This window comes from Onychomys torridus, chromosome 3, assembly GCF_903995425.1.
Source record: "Onychomys torridus chromosome 3, mOncTor1.1, whole genome shotgun sequence".
Taxonomy (NCBI): domain Eukaryota; kingdom Metazoa; phylum Chordata; class Mammalia; order Rodentia; family Cricetidae; genus Onychomys; species Onychomys torridus.
Window position 1 is genome coordinate 110,004,242 of NC_050445.1, and position 20,059 is coordinate 110,024,300.

At 49.9% G+C, this 20,059-nt stretch overlaps 2 protein-coding genes across 3 annotated transcripts in view; one reads left to right on the forward strand and one right to left on the reverse strand.

Moving 5' to 3' along the window:
* Window positions 1–14,902, reverse strand: part of Mgll (monoglyceride lipase) — a 111,798-nt gene extending 96,896 nt beyond the window's left edge. Inside the window, exons 1-2 of one of the 2 annotated variants that reach the window (XM_036181008.1) lie at window positions 14,728–14,902; window positions 13,487–13,631 (exon numbers count right to left, since the gene is read on the reverse strand). In XM_036181008.1, coding sequence (XP_036036901.1) covers window positions 13,487–13,611 — 125 coding nt within the window. In that variant the 5' untranslated portion in view covers window positions 13,612–13,631; window positions 14,728–14,902. Of the gene's footprint in view, window positions 1–13,486; window positions 13,632–14,117; window positions 14,625–14,727 lie in introns of those variants that run through there. The other variant, XM_036181007.1, reaches the window with a different exon arrangement.
* An 822-nt stretch (window positions 14,903–15,724) lies between these two features.
* Window positions 15,725–20,059, forward strand: part of LOC118580108 (sperm mitochondrial-associated cysteine-rich protein-like) — a 62,498-nt gene continuing 58,163 nt past the window's right edge. The window contains exon 1 of the mRNA XM_036181906.1: window positions 15,725–15,778. Coding sequence (XP_036037799.1) covers window positions 15,725–15,778 — 54 coding nt within the window. The remainder of the gene's footprint in view (window positions 15,779–20,059) is intronic.

The window sequence follows — 20,059 nt, forward strand, 5'->3', positions numbered from 1 at the left end:
AATGCTGACAACCACCTGTGTGTGCATCTCTGCCTAGGACGAGGCAGCAGGCCATCCAGGTGTTGTTCAGGGACCAGATGCTGGAAGCCTGTTGACATCTAACACCCTTCTTTCTCTGAGAGGCCCTAAATCATTTGGGAAGAGTCACCCAAAGGAGTGTGTGGCTAGCCACACTAGCAAACCCACACTGCCTGCTTCATAGCTAAGGAGAAGAGGCTACAACTAGGCCAGCTGCTAACCCACGGGGTGCCATGTTTGGTTAGCCCCCTGGTTCCTAATCATATTCTCTCCTGCCACTGTCCTCTCTGCCTCTTGGTTTTGGTTCATCCAGCACATGCTCTGGATGTTGAATCTACTGTGCTCTCACAGTGGGATCTCTGCCCTTCTCTCTGCATTCAGTTTCCCTGGAAGTCGCCGAGGTCTTCCCAACACGGCACAAGGCCCACGAAGCCACGTCCAGCCCATCACTGGCTCCAGCCCTTGCTTCGGCCCTAACCAGGCCTTCTGATGCTGCCGCCCAGTCCCCTTTCACTCTGATCCTACCATCCTTCAGACCTGGTTCTCCTGTACAGCTCTTCAAAACCTTCCCCTATAGTGGTCCTTTGGCAAAAATGTTAGAAACACAGAAAACTCTAAAATATAGAGTGAAAATTACCTATCAAATCTCTACACCCCAGAGCAGACCATCTTTGCATTCCCTGCCCTTCCCACTTGTATTTAAAGCACAGCGACTGTCTTAGACGCACCAGGACAGCGGTTGAGGAGCCACGTTCCCGAAGAATGCCGACAAGCTGTGAGGGGCAGCCATCTCTTTGCTCCTCACCTCAGGGGAAAGGCACGGGTAGGTTTGACATCAGCAGTGGGGTTTTCTGCTGTTTGCTATCAGGTCCCTTCTTCCTAGGTTTTGGGGTGTTTTAAATATTGAAAAGTTATCAGATCTTGTCAAATACCTCTTCCATATCAAGATGACTATGTAGTATCTGTTCTGCCGATTAATCTGTTTAGTTGTACTTTTTTCAGATATTAAACCATCCTTGCATTCCCAGGACACATCCCACTTAGTGTGTAGATTTTTGTCTGCTTATTGTTTTTCTGTGTTGCTGGATTCAGTTTGCTGGGTTTTTTTAAACATTTACTTCGTTTATTATAATTGTGTGTGCATATGTTCATGCTATGGCACATGTATGGAGGACAAAAGACTAACTCTGTAGAGTTAGTTCTCTCCTAGCACTTTTACATAGATTCCAGGGGTCAAACTTGGGTCATCAAGCTTGCATTCTGGATTTCATTTCGTTTTTTCTTCTATCTTCATAGGAAATGTTGACCCAGGTCTTTCCAGGTGACGTCTTTGGCAGTAATACCAGCTACTGGGAATGAGTTAGGAGAATTTCCTCTCCTGTTTTTGTTGGTGGTGGCTTGATGTTCCTTTCTAGGAAGGTTTGTGAAGGGCAGGCATGACTTCTTATCTGTTGATTTCAACAGTAAAGCCATTTGGGCCTGGGCTTTTCTTTGCAGGTAGATACTTGTTACTTGTTATAAGTCTGCTGGGATTTCCTGTTTATTTTTGAGTCAGTTTGAGTAGTTTGCCTCTTCCTATAAATTTCTCCATTTTTGCCTAAGTTCTGATTTTTATAATTGTCTGACATTTTTGAGAAATGGGTAGTAATATCCCCTCTCTGAATCCTCACTCCATTATTTAAGTCTTCTCTCTCTTCCGATCAGTTTACCTTGAATTTTGTCAGTTTTGTTGATGGTTTCAAATAGCCAACTTTGGATGTATTTTCTACCTTTTTCTTCCGGTTTATCATTTTCTGACCAAATCTTACTGTTCCCTTCCTCTTGCTTTGGTTTGCCTTGCTCTTTGCCCAGTGTCTATGACAGACTTTCAGTCCCATGAGTCTCTGGTTAGAGATTCTGTAAGCGACAAGGAGAGAGAAGGAGAACACAGGAACACAGAACTGTTAGGGTGGCTCTCAGGTCCTGTGGCTCATCCAGGGCCCTGTAGAGGCCTCAGCATTGACCTCCCTACCAAAGTCAACAACAGCCTCATAACGATTCTCTCCACACCTACCGGCTCATGGAACCGTCAGCTCAGTCCTCTCGTAGGTGCAACACGACTCTGACCTGCTTTTCCTAGCCCCAGTTCTCAGACTTCAGGCTGGCAGACTCTCCTCCAGCAGAGAGCCATGGGGTTGTCTCACCAATGGCTGCCTCACACAGGAGATTTGCCCATCCCTGAACCAATTACCATAGCCAAGAAAATGAAAAATAGGAAAGGCTAATTTTGTTACATGATGAAGCTCTGAGCAGGCTGGGAGTGGAGAAGAGATGCCCGCTTGATGTCCTGCACGTTGAGGGAGAAGGCTCAGTGGACAGCAAGGTCAAGCATGACCCGCTGGAGAATGCCCTCAGTGTCTGGCATCAACCTGGTTGTCTGTGCTCAGCCTCTAGCACACGCCAGGGCTGCCCTTCCTCCTCCTTGCTCATGCTCCTGGGTGCGTTAGGACCCCTCTGAAACACTTCAAACCCCAGCAGCTCAAACACTCTCCTACACCTCCATCACTTGGCTATACCTCGCACAAAGCATCAGAACCCAGTGGTGGCCGCGATGTCAATCAGTCGGTTCCTGGGACCTTTTCCCACTCCACATAGCACATCAGTCGTGTTCTCTTGTGACTGTCACATGGGTACTGCGGCCTCAAGTGGTATAGCCCAACCCAGAGACGAGAGGGAAGGCCATGTGTCTGGGAACCCTCCAGAAGGTTCTTCTATGTCCTGTCAGCTATCCCTGAGCCTGAGAGGCAGCCTTGGCTGCAGATGGCACTGGGAAAGATACAATGGGGAGGGGCCAGACTCTGTTGACTACCATGGGAGGCCTTACCCTCTCTGAGGAGTGGATGGGGGTTAGAGGGGGAGGGAGGTGAGGAGGCGGGAGAAGGGGAGGGAGGGGGAACTGGGGTTAGTATGTAAAATGAAAAAAAAAATTTAATAAATAAAAAGAGCAATCCAGAGTCCCACTCAGCCCTGGGGCTGAAATAAGTCAGAAGGGATGGGGGAAGAACCCCGGGAAGGCCAAGTCAGGCCCCTTATTCTCTAGAGTCCAGGGCTGACTTTTGGAATCTTCTGTCTGCTGCTGCCCTTGTCTTGGACTGAGACAGCACAGCCAGGGACAGCCCCACAGGCTGGGGTTTCCCCCAGGGTCCCCCAGAGAAGCACAGATGTGGGAAGGCAGACTGCTCATCCAAGTCTAAAAACTCAGCCATATGGAGCTGGGAAGTTCCACCCAGTTGCTTTGGATGCACAATGCCATCCACAGCATCCAACCTCAAGTACCCAGAGACTCTGATCGCTTCCACCAGGGCCCACACACCAGGCCCAAGTCACTGCACACATGAAACAGGCTGTGAAAACTAAGCAGGACTGACCAACTGCGCAGGGCGAGGACAGAGCAAGAAGGCTGCCGTCGGTACACGGGCCGGTGGCCTCGGAGAAGCCAGCCCTGCCCACACCTTGATTTTAGACTGCCAAGCTCCAAAACTGTCAGGAAATCTATTTCTTTCTTTTTTTTTTAAAGCCAGCCATTTTGATAGTGGGATCCAAGCACACAAATGCATCAGCCGCTCCATTCTGGGCCCCCAAATCAGCCGCTCTGTGCTCAGCCACTCCGTGCTCGTTTCCAAAGCCCCATTCAGTTTCAGAGTGCCCCGTATCCTTTCCCACCTCCAGGCCAGCCAGTACAAAAGTGGCTCCCAATTGACTAGAATGCTCCCTTCTACCTCTAAGACCCAGTTGAAACCTGCCTGAATTCCTCCCTCAAGACCCAACCCAGAATTCCTGACTCTCCCTAGCAGACTCCCCAGGGGCCTGGCACTGACTCCCTGACCAACATGCAGGGCATCTTCACGGCAGAGATGGCATCTCTTGTCTGTCTCCACGGAGAAACCAGACTCAGGCAAGGAACCTGGAGGAAGCTGTGCCATAGAGAAGGATGGCCCTCTGCTGTCCTGTGAGTTACACGTGGAGTCCACCCTCATACTGAAACAGGGAAGCGAAGTCCACCCCCAGGTCCTGGCATCCATATGGCTCCCAGGCTGAAATGGAAAGCAGCTTCGATCTGCAGATCCACACACCCTGCATCTTCCCTGGCAGCCTCCCACACACGTCATAGCAAGGAGGGTCAAAGTGCTGATGCCTGGTGTGGGGCTCTTCTGGAAGTTTCCACTCCTGAAACGGCACCCATGGTCTAGGCCCTTCTGGGGACAATGTCTCCTTTCCTAAAACTCCATTGGGGGCTCTGGGAATTGCCCTCCCCAGCCCTCCCACTGAGAACACAGGGAGGCGGGGCACGAGTTGTAACAAACACTTTGGTGTCTTATTTGTTCCAGAAGTTGGGTGGGGGAGGGGAGAACAATGGAGAAGATGGAATAAAACATGAAAGATGAATTCTTCCCTGGAGAAGCTAGCTCATCAATGATGAGCTCTGTGATCATCACGATGCTCACCCTGACACTCTGGGCTCTCATAGGCCCACAGCAGCTAGACCAAGGAACCCTACATTGAAACCAGGGTAAGCCATAATAAACTTTTCCTCTTTTAATTTTACTGGCCTCAGATATTTGACACAGCAACAGGAAAATGGCTAACAGACTACTGCTATTCCAAGCACAAATCTGAGCTAGTCTGAGGGGTAAGGCCAAGTGGAAATGCACTGGGGTGACCCTATTGCAGGCCCCCATTGCTGGGCCTTTGGGTAAAGTCACCTGTGACCAGCAAGCACCTTCCCAGCCTGCCATACTCATACTCTAGCCGCCATCACAGACCCCAAGGTCCAGCCAAGGGCAACAGAGACCTGCCAGGTTGGCAACACAGACCAACCCCCCCCCCTCGCCCCAAGCATGCAACAGAACATTAGCAAAGATGCTCGCCGACACCCTGCCCACTCGAGACCTGGTGAGTGGCGCTGTAGTGACAGCCTCACCCCACGCATCCCGAGCATTTCCAAATAATGAAGGAGAGAAACTCATGCAGACTGAGAGTGTTTAACACTGGGACCACTAAAAACCAGTCTCAGTAAAGCTAGAGTTGACTGCTGGGTACAGTCCTCTGGGAGCTGTCCCATTCTCCTTCAGGCAAGAAAGACCACACTGGACCTAACAAATGGGACAAATAATAATAACAACAATGAATAAAAATCAACAAAAATACAAACGCTAGCCACATGCTCTTGGTAGGAATATAAATTAGTGTGGCCAATAGAAAATGACGTGGACTTCACAAAACACTAGAAATACAACTACCATATCACCCATCTACAGACCACTCCTAGGTATATCCCTGAAGGAGGAGAAATCAGCACAGCAAAGAGAGACGCACAGCAAGCTCCTGGTTACTGAATAGAGTTGACAGATAAACATGAACGTGATTCAACCATGAAAAGGAATAAAACTGTATCATTTGTGGCAATGTGGATGGAGCTGTGGGACACTAAGCCAGGCACAGACAGACAAGTTCTGAATGTTCCCACTCACATGTGGAAGCTAGGAAATGTATTTCCTAAAATCGCAGACTGGGCTCACTAGCAGCAAGCAGAGGGAGCAGAGTACAGGGAGAAGTGAGCACTTCAGCACCTAAAAACCATGACAATACACACAATTTTATAAAGACCCACAAGAGACTAGTCACTACTGTGGTCTCTTTAGGTCTGTGACCAGTGCCCTGGAGGAAGCAGAGGATGATGGGGGACAAATGTCTACAGGTGGTGATGTGTGTGAACAACCCGGGAAACTGACCTGCTCTGACAAGGAGACTTTAGCCAGAAGCTACAGGTGGCCAGCTGCGTAGTTTCCTTATTTCCTCCACCTTCCTCGCCATAAACTACAGTCCCTAGGCCCTGATTCACGTTCTATTGCTGTGATAAACATCACGACCAAAAGCTTGGGGAGGAAAGGGTTTATCTTATCTTAACTCTCAGGTCACACTGTTAGAATTCCTAGCCACTCCCCCAGCTACATGACCCTGCGTGCACTGTCCAGTAGCCAGGCAAGATGCTTAGTCATCCTAGGGCCTATGTCCTGTTATCCATGTGCTTCATGATCACGTACTCTATGAGCATGCGTGGTGTGGCTTCGTAAGCCCATATGCGCATGTGCAGGGGGGAAGGCTATAAAAGTGGGTTCCACCTATTCCTTCCCTCTCCTCCTGCTCGGTCATCCCACAGGCCTATGCACACCCCTTCTAGTCCCTTAAACTCTTATGGTGGGTTCTGTTGTGCCTCGTGGATTCTCTCACACAGTAAACAGTGCCGCTTAATAAATAACACACACTCCATCACTGAGGGAAGTCAGGGCAGGAACTGAAGCAGAGGCCTGGGAGGGAGGCTGCCCTGGCTTGCTCCCCATGGCTTGCTCAGTTTGCCTTCTTACACCTTCCAGGACCACCTGCCCAGGGGATAGCACCGCCTACAGTGGGCTGGGGCCCTCACCAATCATGAACCACAGACTTGCTTATAAGCCAGTATTAAAGGCATCTCTCCACTGTGGTTCCCTCTTCTCAGATGACCCAGTTCGTGTTAGATTGACAAACTAAACCAGCACACTCTATGACTACCCAGAAGCCTCTGGAAGTCCCTATGCATGGCTAAGGAAATCCTGTGATTACAGTCAGTGCTCAAACCTGTTGTTCTTCCAGCCTTTACGTCCCCTTTTCCCTTCCTCCTCCTGCATTTCCTCCCTCTCCCTTCCCTTTCTTCCTCGTTCCTCCTTCCCTTCTTCTTTCTTGCCCTTCGTTACTTCCAGTATGCTGATACCGCTAAGATCAAACGAAGAACCTGGTGTAGCTCTGACTGGGGAAGGCGAGGCATGCTCTCTCATCACCGAGCCCACAAAGATCTGTTGAATGGAACTCGAACCCGGTGGCAGAAGATGCCAGCCTAGGACAGCAGCAGGTGGAGTGGCCTGAGGCAGATGGCGCTTATGAAGCCCTCAAATACACAGAGCACAGTGTCACCCCAGTGTCACCCATGACCACCATGTGGTCCCATCCCGCCCCCGCAGTAGCAGGGCTTTGAGAAGTGAAAGGGGCCACCTCCCAACAGGAACCTCGGAGGACTCTGAACTATGGGGCAAGGGTCATCTTGTAATCTCAGCTGTGAAAACTTGCACCACTAAAGACCATTTCCCCCTTTACACAAAGACATCAAGAGCCTGGCTGGCAGGCACAAAGTGCTCCTGGGACTGCAATCTGAACCTAAAGGTGGCGAAGGACAACGGAGGACAAGGCTTCCATTTACAAAGGGGCTTATTTTGCTATCTGCCCTCTCAGGCTCCGTCACCAAACAAAGCCAGATTTGTATCTGCAGAACATTCTTACAGCAACTGGGAGAATTTATCCCTTAACGAAGCCGTTGGGAAAACCAACCCCAGAACAGCAGCAGCCTCTACTCTTCCCACCAGAAAAATCTCTGCCATTCAAAGAGTCTTTTAAAAAACAGCCCAGAAGGGACGGCCTACTTAAAAGCAAGATGGTTTGCTAACGCACAGACAAACACCCCAGCAGGGAAATAACAGCTTCCTGCGAGGGAAAGAGACTTGTGGAAATTCTTAAAATAGGCCAAAGAATAGAGAGGTGCTCCTAAATGGAGGTGAGGGATTAAAAATAGCGGCCTTGCTGGTGGAATGTGCAAAGTGGGGCCCAGGTTCTCAGGGCTGTGGGGAGACAACAGGTGTTAAACCAGAGGCGCTAAGTCTTTGCTCCTGGGCTGAGGCGGCAGTGGGAACCATGGTGGGCGATGGGGGCCCACACTGTTCTCCATTTCTCCCACCGGTTCATTCCAGATCTGCTCCAGCCAGTGTCCCAACACTTTCTGAACAGGGACTAAGTGGCCGGGGGACACTTGCAGGCTCTTCCTGTCAAGTGGTGAGACACTGTGGATGACCTATCCTCCCTCCATGCCCTCGGGCTTCAGGCAGGGACAACCTTTGTCTCCATCCCCTCTGGGGTGACCCTTCTTGCTTCTCACTAATATCACCACCACCATCTCCAGCCAGCCAGTAGTGAAGACAGACCTGTGACTCCAACTCTGCCTTGCTGCTCTGCCTTTCCGTGTGACACCTCTGCCCTGTCTTTCCTCCTGGAAGATGGACACCTCTGAGGATACTGGGTGAAAGGGCAAGAGCTGAGATCTGGCCCACACTCTGCTAACCAGCCTTTGGAGTGGAAGTCACACACCACCACCACCACCCGCCAGCCCCCATGGCATGTGGCTTCTCAGGGTCCCTGTCCCTGGTCTTTGCCACATGGTAGCTCTCCACACACACATACCCAACCTCCTCTTCGTTTGAAAGCCTGCCTTTGCCCTCCCTCTCCCCTCCTGCTCATATGCCTTGTGAGTGGAAATGTCCATGCTAAGTGACCTGTGAGGGGGAGCCTGGTAGGCAGAGAAGAAAAGCAGAGAAGACCCAGTGCAAGCCTGAGCAGCCGATGTACATCACAGAACTGATGTGCCCGAGCTGAGCTATGGAAACCTTGATTCTCGTGGAAGTCACCAGGAAGTAGCACAGAAGAGCCTGGTGAAGGCACCCCCAGGTAGGTGTCAGCTAAGTAAAGAGAGTGGAGTGCAGAATGCCTAGCCCCAGGGGGCACAAGTTCAGAGGAGTGTAAGCAGGGAGATGGAGACACTGAGACACAGTCTGCAGGCAGACGCCATGAACACGGAACAAGCACACAGGGAGGCAAGAAAGGGGTGAAGACCCGGCCTACGCCCTTCTTGGAAAGCCCAAAGGGAGAGAAGACTGACTCCTGAGAACAAAATTTCTACAAGGCAGACGTGGCGGACACGGTGGTGCTTCCAATTCTTCATCTCCCCATCTAGCTCCAGATGGCTGGGAGGGACCCTTATCCTTGCTATCCACATACCCAGTGTGAGGAGGGTGTTATGGGGCGGGCGTGAGGAAGGACTGTGACATCTGAATAAGCTTCCAGCAAGTGGCTTCTTCCCCAGATACATTTGCATAGGTGGGAGGAAGTGTTTCAGGTTGGCACTGGCAACATCCCAGAGAGGGGAGGCAGAGAGAGGAGGAACCAAAGTGGTCTGGGAAAGGGGTCACAGAGGTCCCCCAGGAGAGCCCCACCCTGGGTAGCCGGAAAAGAATAGCAAGCGATTGAGCTCCTGCTTACCACAGAGCCAACCATTGAGCATGGTGAGCGAACACCCCCCTTGTCAGTCCATCACCCGGGCCCCGCCCCCCACAGCCCCGCCCCCCACAGCCCCACCCTACACTCCACAGCAACATGGGAAATTCTTGAGAATGGTGCGGGGAGCACATGGTCTGAGCCTGGCCTCCCTCAGGGGCTAGAGAAGCACCCTGGCAGGGGCAGTGGGACGAGGCACATCTAGCAAGGACACTGGAAGGCTTGGGTTCTGGAGTCTGAGTGTGGTGGACATCTAGAAATACCGATAACAATGGGAAGGTTCGGCACTTGCCAAAACCCGAGGCTTGGCTTTCCAGCCAGATGCACTGGCCCGTGTGCCTCGGGACATCTGGGGCTAGAGTGGAGGCTCTCTCAATTAGGGTCGCGTGGCCACAGAAAACCTAGAGACCAAGTGCATGGGCCACGAGGAGGAAACCGGGAGGCTGGAGAAGAGAGCCCTGGGGTCTGGCTCAGCCCTGTCCACTTATCATCTCCTCCAGGCAGCTCTGAAGAGAGGTGCTCCTGCCTGGAGCCAGCAGGTCGGGGGAGAGCTGGGCAATCCTGTAATTACAGAGTACACTCCAGCCTCAGTCACAAGAAGCAGATGCGCATTTTAGGGGCGTCTCCACCACCAAATCGGCATTGTTCTCAGAACAGCAGAACCCCCACCGGCCTGCTCACTCTTCTGGAGGACAGCCATGGGACTCCCTCCCACTCCTGATTCCAAGTTGAACTTTGTCAGGACTGAGAGCCACTTGGTGAAAGAACAAAGAGGAAAACCCCATGGCACAGAGAAACCATGGGTGCCCAGGTCGGGAGAACTTAGGGCCTCCTGACCCCACCCACAGGCCAGTCAGTGTCTGTGACCCTGCCCATCAAAGGGAGCTTGCCAAAGAACCAGCAGTCAAGATGCCAGCATCTGGAGTCTGAGGGAGGCAGCCTGGCACCGGGCAGTCAGTAGGAGCGCTTTTTTCTGCTCTTTCTCCGGAACAGACACATGATCTTTAATCAACATGCCACTTTTGATGTGTAAATAATTGTGAATTACTTTCCCGTTTCTTTTCGCCCTATGAAGTGATCTTTATCCTAAATTGTAAGAATTAACTAAGAATACACTACCTGGAAGGACAACGTTGGACATGACTGGCGATGTGTTCAGTAACTGACAAGGTACGTGTGTGTGTGTGTGTAAATGTGGGTGTATATGCACATGTGCACATATGTGTAGAGAGGGCAGAGGCCAACTTCAGAAGCTGTCCATCTTCATTTTTGAGACACGGTCTCTCACTGGGACCTGAGGTTCAGTGAATAGGGTGAGGCTGATTTGCCTGCCTCGGTCTCCCTCGCACTAGAAATACAGGTGATTGGCCACTACATTGCTCCCAGTTTTTTACATGGGTTCTGGGACTTGAACCCAAGTCTTCGCTCACGCTTGCACAGCAAGTGCTTTATTGACTGTGTCTTCTCCACAGCCCGCTGGCCGCTCTATAACCTTGTGTCTCCACTCCTTTCTGGGAAAGCAGCCATAACGACAACCACACTGTTTCCCTTCGGATTGGTGTGGGCACTACAGAGATCAGGTATGGACAGGGCCTAGTCCAATCTCGGAACTTTACTAGGTCCTCCACAGAAAGGAGATCTGCGGTCAGTACCATGTATTTTCATGACTGTAACCACATCTGGATGAGTTAGGCCTGCCTGGATGTGGCCAAAGGGAGTAATGATTAACTGAACCCTAGATTCCAGACTACCGTATTAAAAACAGCATGTTTGCACGTTCACCCTGCAACAACTATCCCGAGAATGTGCTGTCCTCCCTTGGTTCTGGGGAGTGTACCATTTGTAAAGATATAATCAGTCCACTGTAGTGACTACCCCAAGAACGCCTAGTCCTCTTCCTTGCTCTAGCGTCCAGAGCAGGTTGGACCGGTTCGCCAGCTGGTGGCGAGCAGACACCTGTAACTGTTGTCTGGGCACCTGTGGGAGACAGGCCCAGGGCTCCAGGGGCAGTCGTCTGAGGCTCAAAGCAACCAGGACACAGGTGCACACCATGTGGCCAGTGGGGCAGGCATGGAGATTCAGCACCTTGTTCTTCTCCTGTTCTTTCTTCCCTCTCTCCTCCGGACTGGGAGGAAGCTTGTTATGCAAGGGGAGGCCCAGATTGCAATGAGGGAGGGGAAAGGCTCTGGGGTAGGGGTGTACTCGGGTACCCTCTCTTCCTACTGGCAAGCGGGCGGTGCTATGTGGGCAATGGTATTTTGGGGTCTCTCAGACCATGAGAGACAAAAGCTTGCCAAGCAGCTCCTCCTGTGATTGAGACGCCTGGCTACCAGCTGGCACAGTCTCCTGCCCTAAACCCCACTGCCATCCCACCCCCCTGACTGCTCTGACACTTTCTCCGACACCAGTAAGACCTCTCCAAGGCCTGTCAACTACAAGGATAGATCCTTCTCCAAAGGAGCCTTCCAGGGCAGTGTTTGTCCCACTCAGTCTGAGCTGGTTGTGAAATGTTTCCAAGATTGGCTCCATCAGAGGCGGACCCCAACCCCAAAGGTAGTTTACCAGCTGAACTCTCTCTCTCAGAGGTGGCAGGAGGCCTGGCAGACAGTGGGCTCCAGAGACAACCGCCTGGGTTATTTGTGAAACCATGGCGGGACCCCGGACCTGCCTGTCTTCTCTTACCACACAGAGCTGACAGTATGGGAAGTGGCCAAGCCACAGATGCTGATGGTTCTGTGCCTCTCTCTAGTTCATGCCTCCTGCCCTTGAACTTGGTTTTTCCTGGACACACGTCTCTTCCAAATCTGTGAGCGCAGTAGCTGCCGCTGTCCACGCCTGTTCCTATGCCCATCAAATCCCTCACAAGGCAGATGCTGACTTCCAAGAGCTAGCTCAGTTGAAGCCAAGATGTTGGGTTGCTGTCTCTAACTAGAGCAAAAGCAAGTGAGCCAAGAGCTGCTGCATCGCAACCTCAGTGGAGAGATTGTGAAAACCACCCACAGCCAAGGCGAGGGCAGCCAACTTGGCCATTCCCGGCTTAGTCCGCCATCTCCCTCGCCCCCCCCCCCCCCCGCCCCGCTGAAGACTGCAGGCCCTCTGTGTCTTACTGTGAACTGGGGCACTGTCACTACTCCACCGACAAAGCCTCCAAAGGCCAAGGCTGGACATTAACAACGGCTTTCATTCCCTGTTTCCCCTCCTGTAGTAATTAAACTGCTCACTGTATTAGGACTTGTTAGAAAGTAAAAAGAATGTGCAGTGCTGGTCTTGGTTAAGTCAGAGTAAGAACTAATGATTAATGAGGGCAGCAATGCTCCACACACCACACACCTGCACACTCTCCTCTCTAGCACATCTCTAAGAACAGGCAGGAACACTTACCAGCCTGTGCGCCCCAGCCCACTGTGGAAACACAAGAGACCCCGGAGTTATAGTATTGTTAAGTCTCTACCTCTGTATTGTTAACAGGATGCCAGCTGGATTGCACACACCTGGTTGAGAAAGCCACTCAACTAGGGAACCCCAGAGCCCCAGTGGGAGACACAATACCTACCCATCAGGACCCCTAAGAGACTAGAGGCCCATGGAACAGGTAAGCCTCCTCTAAAACAGGGAACAGGAAGCAGTGACTTCACCAGGCCAAGGTTGCCACAAACTAACACAAACAAGGCAGGGCTTTCTCCCCCACCTCCCACCCCCAGCTTCACCCAGGAGGAGCAGGGTGACAGAGCAGCTGTCAGGCTGTGCCCAGCCCCAGCCCCTGTTTCTAACAGCAAGGCAGATCCTGGATGGGAAAAGTGGGGAATGGCCAGAGTGACTGATTGGGAATGAGCCAGAAGGGAACACCACACTGCTCTCACCCCAGCTAGCTGGGCGTCATCTCTGAAACTCAGACTTAAGCAGGAATAGACAGCAAAGGTTAAGAGGTACATACACACACATATAATTGTAGTTTTCTTATGAATTCAGTGGCCTTTTAAAAAAATTGTTGGGTTTGCTTTGAAATGAATGCTTCCAACAGGAAATTAATTCTGGTACAAAAAAAAAAGAAAGAAAGGAAAAAAAGTCACGCAAATCTCTGAAGACAGTGGAATCCTCTCCTAGTTGTGGCGAAAGGAGAACTCTGGATTCCTCGTTTTTAAGAAATCATACGTTAGGTACCGCTCTCAACTCTGCTAACACCACTGTGCGTGGGGTGTCGACGGATGGGAGGTAAGTCACAGAAAGGGTGGACTCCACAAGGACCAAGGAAGAGAAGCGGGTGCCACGAAAGAGGCGGCGCAGGGAGAGGACTTACTTGGGTGTGCCACTGGGCTTCCAGTACCTACAAAAGAGGTACTGTCCATCGGCGTTGACCAGGTGAGGCAGGTCCTGGTAGGGAACATTCTGTGGAGTTCGCCTGGGAGAATTTGCCTCAGGCATCCTGTAGAGGTCTTCTGGTCCTTGGAAGAAAGGTGGACATATTCTAAAGTCAGAAATACACTCATGTCCATTGGGGAGGAAAGGAAGCCTTGTTCAGAGTAAGGACTGTGGCTTTTTTTTTTCCTAAGCAGTTAAAAAAAAAAAAAAAAAACCCTCAATTTGATATTTATTTTTAAAGTTACATATCATCTCTTGCAAATCTCTCCAAGACTGAAAAAATCCCATTTGTCCTTAAGAAAATGCTCACTTTTATTTTTTTTTAAGTGCCTCATTGCAGCCCCCTCCCAACTGTGTTTATTTTAAATCATCTCAGGAAACTTCATCTTAAAGACTGTTTTAGCTGTAATCAAGCGGAAATTACAGTCAGTTCCGTGGGTACAAAGCCCCAGCTGCAAGGACCCATCTCTCCTAAAATCTCCACGGAGTGGATTCTAGGGGGCATAATAAGTAGGTGACGCGCCCCGAGCGATTTCTCCCTTCTGAATGCCAAAGATGCCATGACAAACCTGTTTCCATTCCGTCCTGGCTTTCGCATTCCACTACCGCCACAGCCTTATCAGCGCCAGGCAAACGAGGGCTGTTCCCTCATCGCGGCCGCAGGGCAGCACCGCGGGGTCTGCGCCCTCCCCGCCTGGGCTGCAGGGGTGCGAGCTGCTCCCTCCTGCCGCTCCAGCGCTAGCTCATGTCACCACTTTTCCAGAACACACCCCTGAAGGGGTTCCGGGAGCGAGGGACAGCCGGTCCCCAGCCCGGAGCTGCTGCGAGACGCGCTCCGCGGCACCGCGCATTCGCGCAGATGCGGGTCCCCGAGCAAAGTCACCCCGATTCTCCGACAAACTTTGCCTCCTGCCCGCCCGCCCGCGACCGCTTGGGGAAGGAAGCCCAGCGGCTGTCATCTGCACACCACACACGGCGGGGACTTGGCCAGTGTGTCCCCACACCAGGCTGGGAAGATGCAGTTGACGGGCACAAGTCGGTTTGGGGGTTGGTGCGAGGGCGCGAGGGGCGCGCTCACGTGCACACGCTGACACGCGCGCACACTCGTGCGCACGCACACGCGCGCAGGGGACCCCTGGCGGCGGCTCCTATCCTGAGGCAGGGGCGGGAGGCAGTTACCCGGGCCACGAGCGCCGCTGTCACGTCCCCCGAGCACCACGCGGGTCCCGGTCTGCGGCGGGCTAGAGCCAGACTACTGCGCGCGGCCGGCTGCGCGGCGATAGGGCGCGGCGTCTGCGCCGCCACTTTATCCCCAGCCGCTCGGCGGCGGAGGCGGCCCGCTGGGTGGGGACGCGCGGGAGGCGGCGCCGGGGGCCCACGTGTGCCCGGCCCCCGGGGAGGAGCGGGGCGCCGCCCGCCGACCTGCCACGCGCCCTTCCCGGCCCTACGCAGCAGCCGCATGGGGACTGTCACGAGGCCTTGAACCGAACTAAGGGGCTCTTCCAGACCAGGCGCACAGGCAAGAGCACTGACCCACACACAGGTATCCAGAGCAGAAACATGCTCACAAGTACTGAATGCACATGTTTACAGATGCACACGTGCGAAACCCACATTCAGATATCACAGGTGCCGGCACACTCAAACGAACATAAGGAGACACCCTCAGGATCCTTCCCCCAGATGCTAGCTGCACCCAGGGTCACACATGACTGTCACAGTTACTACGTGAATACAGACACACAACAGCATGGACTCACTCTCTACACACAGATATGCACACAGATAAAAACAATACACCACATGCACAGTATAGAAAACCACAGCTCCCATTTTCAAGGAAATAAAGAGATTATTCTGGAGCCATTTTGAGTGACCATGGCCTGGGAAAACAGACTTAGGTTACCCCAAATTCCATGTTCCAATATGGAAGCAGTTTCAGGAAGTTTTTATAGTTTTTACAGAACAGAGAAGTCATAGCCAAGGCAAGTTTAAAATACATTAGAGGGTACACCAGAGAAGCAGGTACAGTGAGAAGAGGGAAGCTTTTCTACAGGTTCGAGATGCTATCTGAAGGCATTCTTAGCTTTTGGATTGGCAGTAGCCAGTTGTCCTGTTAAGTCAATAGATTCTAAAAGGTTTTTATCTGTTGTCACAAGATGTTAGTTCGACAAAGATGGGCAAGGGAGGTATGGCTATTCCGGAGGGCCAGAATTTAGCCCAAGAGAAGGTAATTTGCCTCTGGACCTGCCGCATTTTAACCTCTCCACAGACCTGAAATTCTAATCAGCCAGTCTCTGCAGACAGAGATTCCTTTTTAGTTTTCCTTCACAGCTAGATGCAGCTTCTTTTCGAAAGCTGTTGTTCACAACAGAGGTGAACAACACACCACACACACCAAGACACATGACATCTCCACACAAGTGCTTAGAACCCTGGAGAAGGAAACAGACACATTGCACACACACAAATACTGCTTAAAACCACTTCCCCCAGGTGCCTCCAGAGTCGGGTCCCACCAGCACAGCTGGCTATGTGGCTGTGGAGAGTCTGGAAGCCAGCCCTAAATTTAGAGCCTGTCCGCTGAGTCCTAAGCCTGACACCTCCAAAGACAGCTGCAGAGGAGCAGGAGGGATGACTCTGACCCATACCCACCTCCACAGGCCTTCCAGAGCTTTCTTCTTAGCCAACCACTTTGCAAAACAGCAGTACTGAATAGTCCTACTGTCATGGTGGCACAGTGGTGGTGTCCATGGACGTGAGGCCTGCACTCTAACTTAACTTGGAACATAAAAGGAGGTCATCTGAGAGACAGTTTGGTTGCAGGCCATGCTGAGGGACCTAGCCCACCTGCCTTCGGCAGGTCTCCAGGGCTTGGACACAGAGGAGTTGTTAAAGGACTTCTTGGGGCTGTTTTTGTATTTTCTGGCAGGCCAGGAAGAGGGGCAGCAGGCTCAGAGGAGGGGCTGGGAGCCTGGTCTCAAAGCTGGCCTGGGCCTGCTAAGCACACACCACTGTTCACTTCAACTGCAGTTTACTGAAAGGAAGGGTGGCTGAGGAGCAGCCTCACTCCCTGGTGCACAGAGAAGTGTGTTTACAAAAGGCAGAGCAAGCAGTTATCTTACAGCACTTTTACAGTTTTGGAGAGGGGCAAGGAGTCAGAGTTTCTGGGAACTTATCTTTTAGGAACTTATAAAGGGTGCATAGGACAAACGGAGTCTTTCTTAACCAGCACAGTGGGACCCGGAGAAACTAAGCTAGGTGCTTCTAATGGTAACATCTTTTTACAAAACTACAGAGCACTATCACAGTGATATTGGATTTACTTTATATATTTTATTTTACTTATTTTTTTGAGACAGTGTCACACTCTCTAGCCTGGATGGCTTGGAACTCATAGATATCTACCTGCTTCTGCCTCCCTAGTGCTGGGATCAAAGATGTGTGCCGCCGTGCCTGCCCAACATTGGATTTATACAACCAAGAAACGGTATTTCCATCCACTGAGACCTGTCACGGCCACATTTCCTTCCCTTCCCTTTCCTCTTTCCCCACAACCTCAGGCAGTCTTGGCTTTGTTTTCTGTTTCTAAAAGTTTTGTCCTCAGGTTGTTTTGTAAGTGGAATCATGAGATAGATATGCAACCTTTAGTACTTTTGTCATTTAGCACAAACTGGATTGTCCAGCTTCATGTTTCATGATTAGATGCGCCACAGTACCACACAGTTCACCTGGTGAAGGACAGCTCATCTGTGTGGTTTCCAGTTTGCAGCTAATTCTGAAAAAAGCTGCTGTTGAACACTGGCTAGGCACAGTGAAGCATGCTCTCCATCCCAGCGTACAGGATTGTTGACACATGATCACCTGTGGTTCAAGATCAGCCTGGTCTACATAGCTAGATCTTGTCCCAAATAAACAAGAAAGGAAAAGGAAACAGTTTGCTTAGTTTTCTAAACAGCTGATAAAATGTTTTCCAAAGTGGGTGTATCTGTTTACATTCCCACTGTTGTTGCCAAAAAAATAATGTTTTAAGTACATTTTAAATTTTATGCATATGTATGTATGTGTGCCTAGGTGTATGTAATGTGTATCACATATATGCAGGAGCCTAAGCAAGTCAGAAAAGGGCATTAGTCCTCCTGGAACTGGAGCTATAGAGGTTGTGAATTGTGGATGCTGGGAGCCAAGCACAGATCCTCTGCAAGAGCAGTCAGTGCTCTTAACTGCTGAACCATCTCTCCACCCTCCCCTCCCTGATTTTTTTTTTTTAAAGCCTGACTGTTGTGTATCTTGTGTTTTTATCTGCATCTACCTGATGGCTTATGTTATCGAATGCCTTTCCATGTGCCTGTCTTCTCTATATCCTAGTAAAATGTCTCATTGTTCCCTCTGACCACTGTCTTATTGTGTGTTGTTTAACAGTTGAGTTCTGGATGTTCTGGTATATTATAGATGCCAGTCCTGCCTGTGTCAGAGGTGTGACTGGCAAGTAGTATTCTCCCCTGGTTTATAGCTGTCTCTTCAACCTCTTCAGAGGTTCATTTGCAAAGCAAAAGCTTTAATTTGGGTCACAAACAAATTTTTAGTGTTTGCTTTAATGGATCATGTGTTTCGTGTTAAGAGAAGTCTTTGCTTGGTCCTGCATTTGAGAAAATTCATTCATATTCAGAGTTACATTTTTTATATTTTACGTTTAACCCATTTACAGTTAATTTTTGTTAGGATGTGGGATTTAGTTCAGAGCTTTTCATTTTGTTTTTGGTTTTGGTCCACATATCAGTTGCTCCTGAACCTTTAGATGGGGGACAGTTTTTCTTCCTGTGAATTGTTTTTCCCCTTTTCACAAAATTCAGTTGGTCTTTCTGTATGAGTCTGTTTCTGGCTCCCCATTCTACCCTGCGGGTTTGTGCCAGCTTCTCTGGCAATATCATTGGCAACACCGTGGTCTTGATGGTTGAAGTTCTCTAAAAATCCTATGACTCCTATATACTGATACTCACTTCATATTTCACAGGGTTGGTTCAGCTATTCTAGTTCCTTCACCTATTAAAATAATGTTTTGATCAGTGTTGTCTATACTTATTAAAAATCTTGTTGAGACTTTGACAGGAAATACATTGAACATGGCTATCTATTTGCCACATGGCTACAGCTCTTATTTACTTCCTTCTTTCAACACAAGGCAGTACTTTTAACAACATACAAGTCTTACACAAATATTTTAGATTGATCCTATTTGTTTGTTTGTTTTTTTGAGACAGGGTTTCTCTGTGTAGCCCTGGCTGTCCTGGAACTCACTCCGTAGACCGGGCTGGCCTTGAACTCAGAGATCCCGAGTGCTGAGATTAAAGGTGTAAGCCGCCTCTGCCCCACTAAATTTATATTTATTTTTATTTTAAGTAATTGTAAATGTCATGTGTTGTTTCTCTCAGTGTGCCTAGGTTAATTTCTAGTCTATGGTGATAAAATTGACTTTTGTTTCCTGAACTTGTAATCTGTAACCTTGCTTAACCTACTTATTAGATATAATATGGGGGCTTGAGTCTTATTTTGTTTATAGCTTCCTTGGGGTGCTTCTACATATACCATCATTATATTTGGACTGAGTTTCTTGTAGACAACATGTAGTTGTATTTGGATTTATTTATTGGTCTGTTTATTTTTGGTCCAGGGAATCAACAGCAAAGGATTGGTCAGCTGTAGACATTATCTTGGATTGTTTTTATCTCACACATCTGACAATGTCTGGGACTCCTTTCATTCCCGAAAGATGTTTTCACTGAAGCTGGGATTTTTATGATGACAGTTCTTCCCCAAAATTTAATGATTAATTAATGTAATGTTAATTTGTTTTTAAAATGTTGGTTACTTCTGGCCATAAAAGTTGATGCTGATGGTGCTCACTTCCCTTGACCTCCTCTGTTCTCACAGAGAACATCATTTCCCCCTCATTACCTTCAAGATGGTTTTGAGTTTTTAGTTTTCAGAAGTTTTACCGTGTGTCTTGGTATGGATTCCTCAGGTTTGTTCTGTGTGGGGTGTGTTCAGCTTCTGTAATCTGAAGAAGTCAAAGTTTCTGTCTCTTGACAAATTGGGACCCTTTTCCATCCGCAGCATTATCTCTTTGTATACACGTCTAGTCCCGCCCGCTGTGTACGTCTCCCTGTTTCTTGGCTCTCCTTTTCTTAGCCTTTTGTGACTTTTGGCCAACTTTCATGTTCTTATCTGTGGCTTTGGCATTTCTGGGTTACTGGATTCATTGACACCAAGGGATTTAGAAAGCAAAACCAAAGCTGAATAATGTTGGTTTTGCAGTCATGGCCCAGGGTGTTCATATTTAACAGGAGTGCAGCAGAGAAATCACTCCCAGGTCCTTGGCTCTCTTGTGCCCACAGAAACCCCTAGAACAGGACAGCTGCAGATAAAACCAGGTCAAAAAAAAATTTTTTTTCGGTGGCAGGCTCTTCTGCAACTATCATGAACTGACTAGGTGACAATTCCAGAAGTGGCA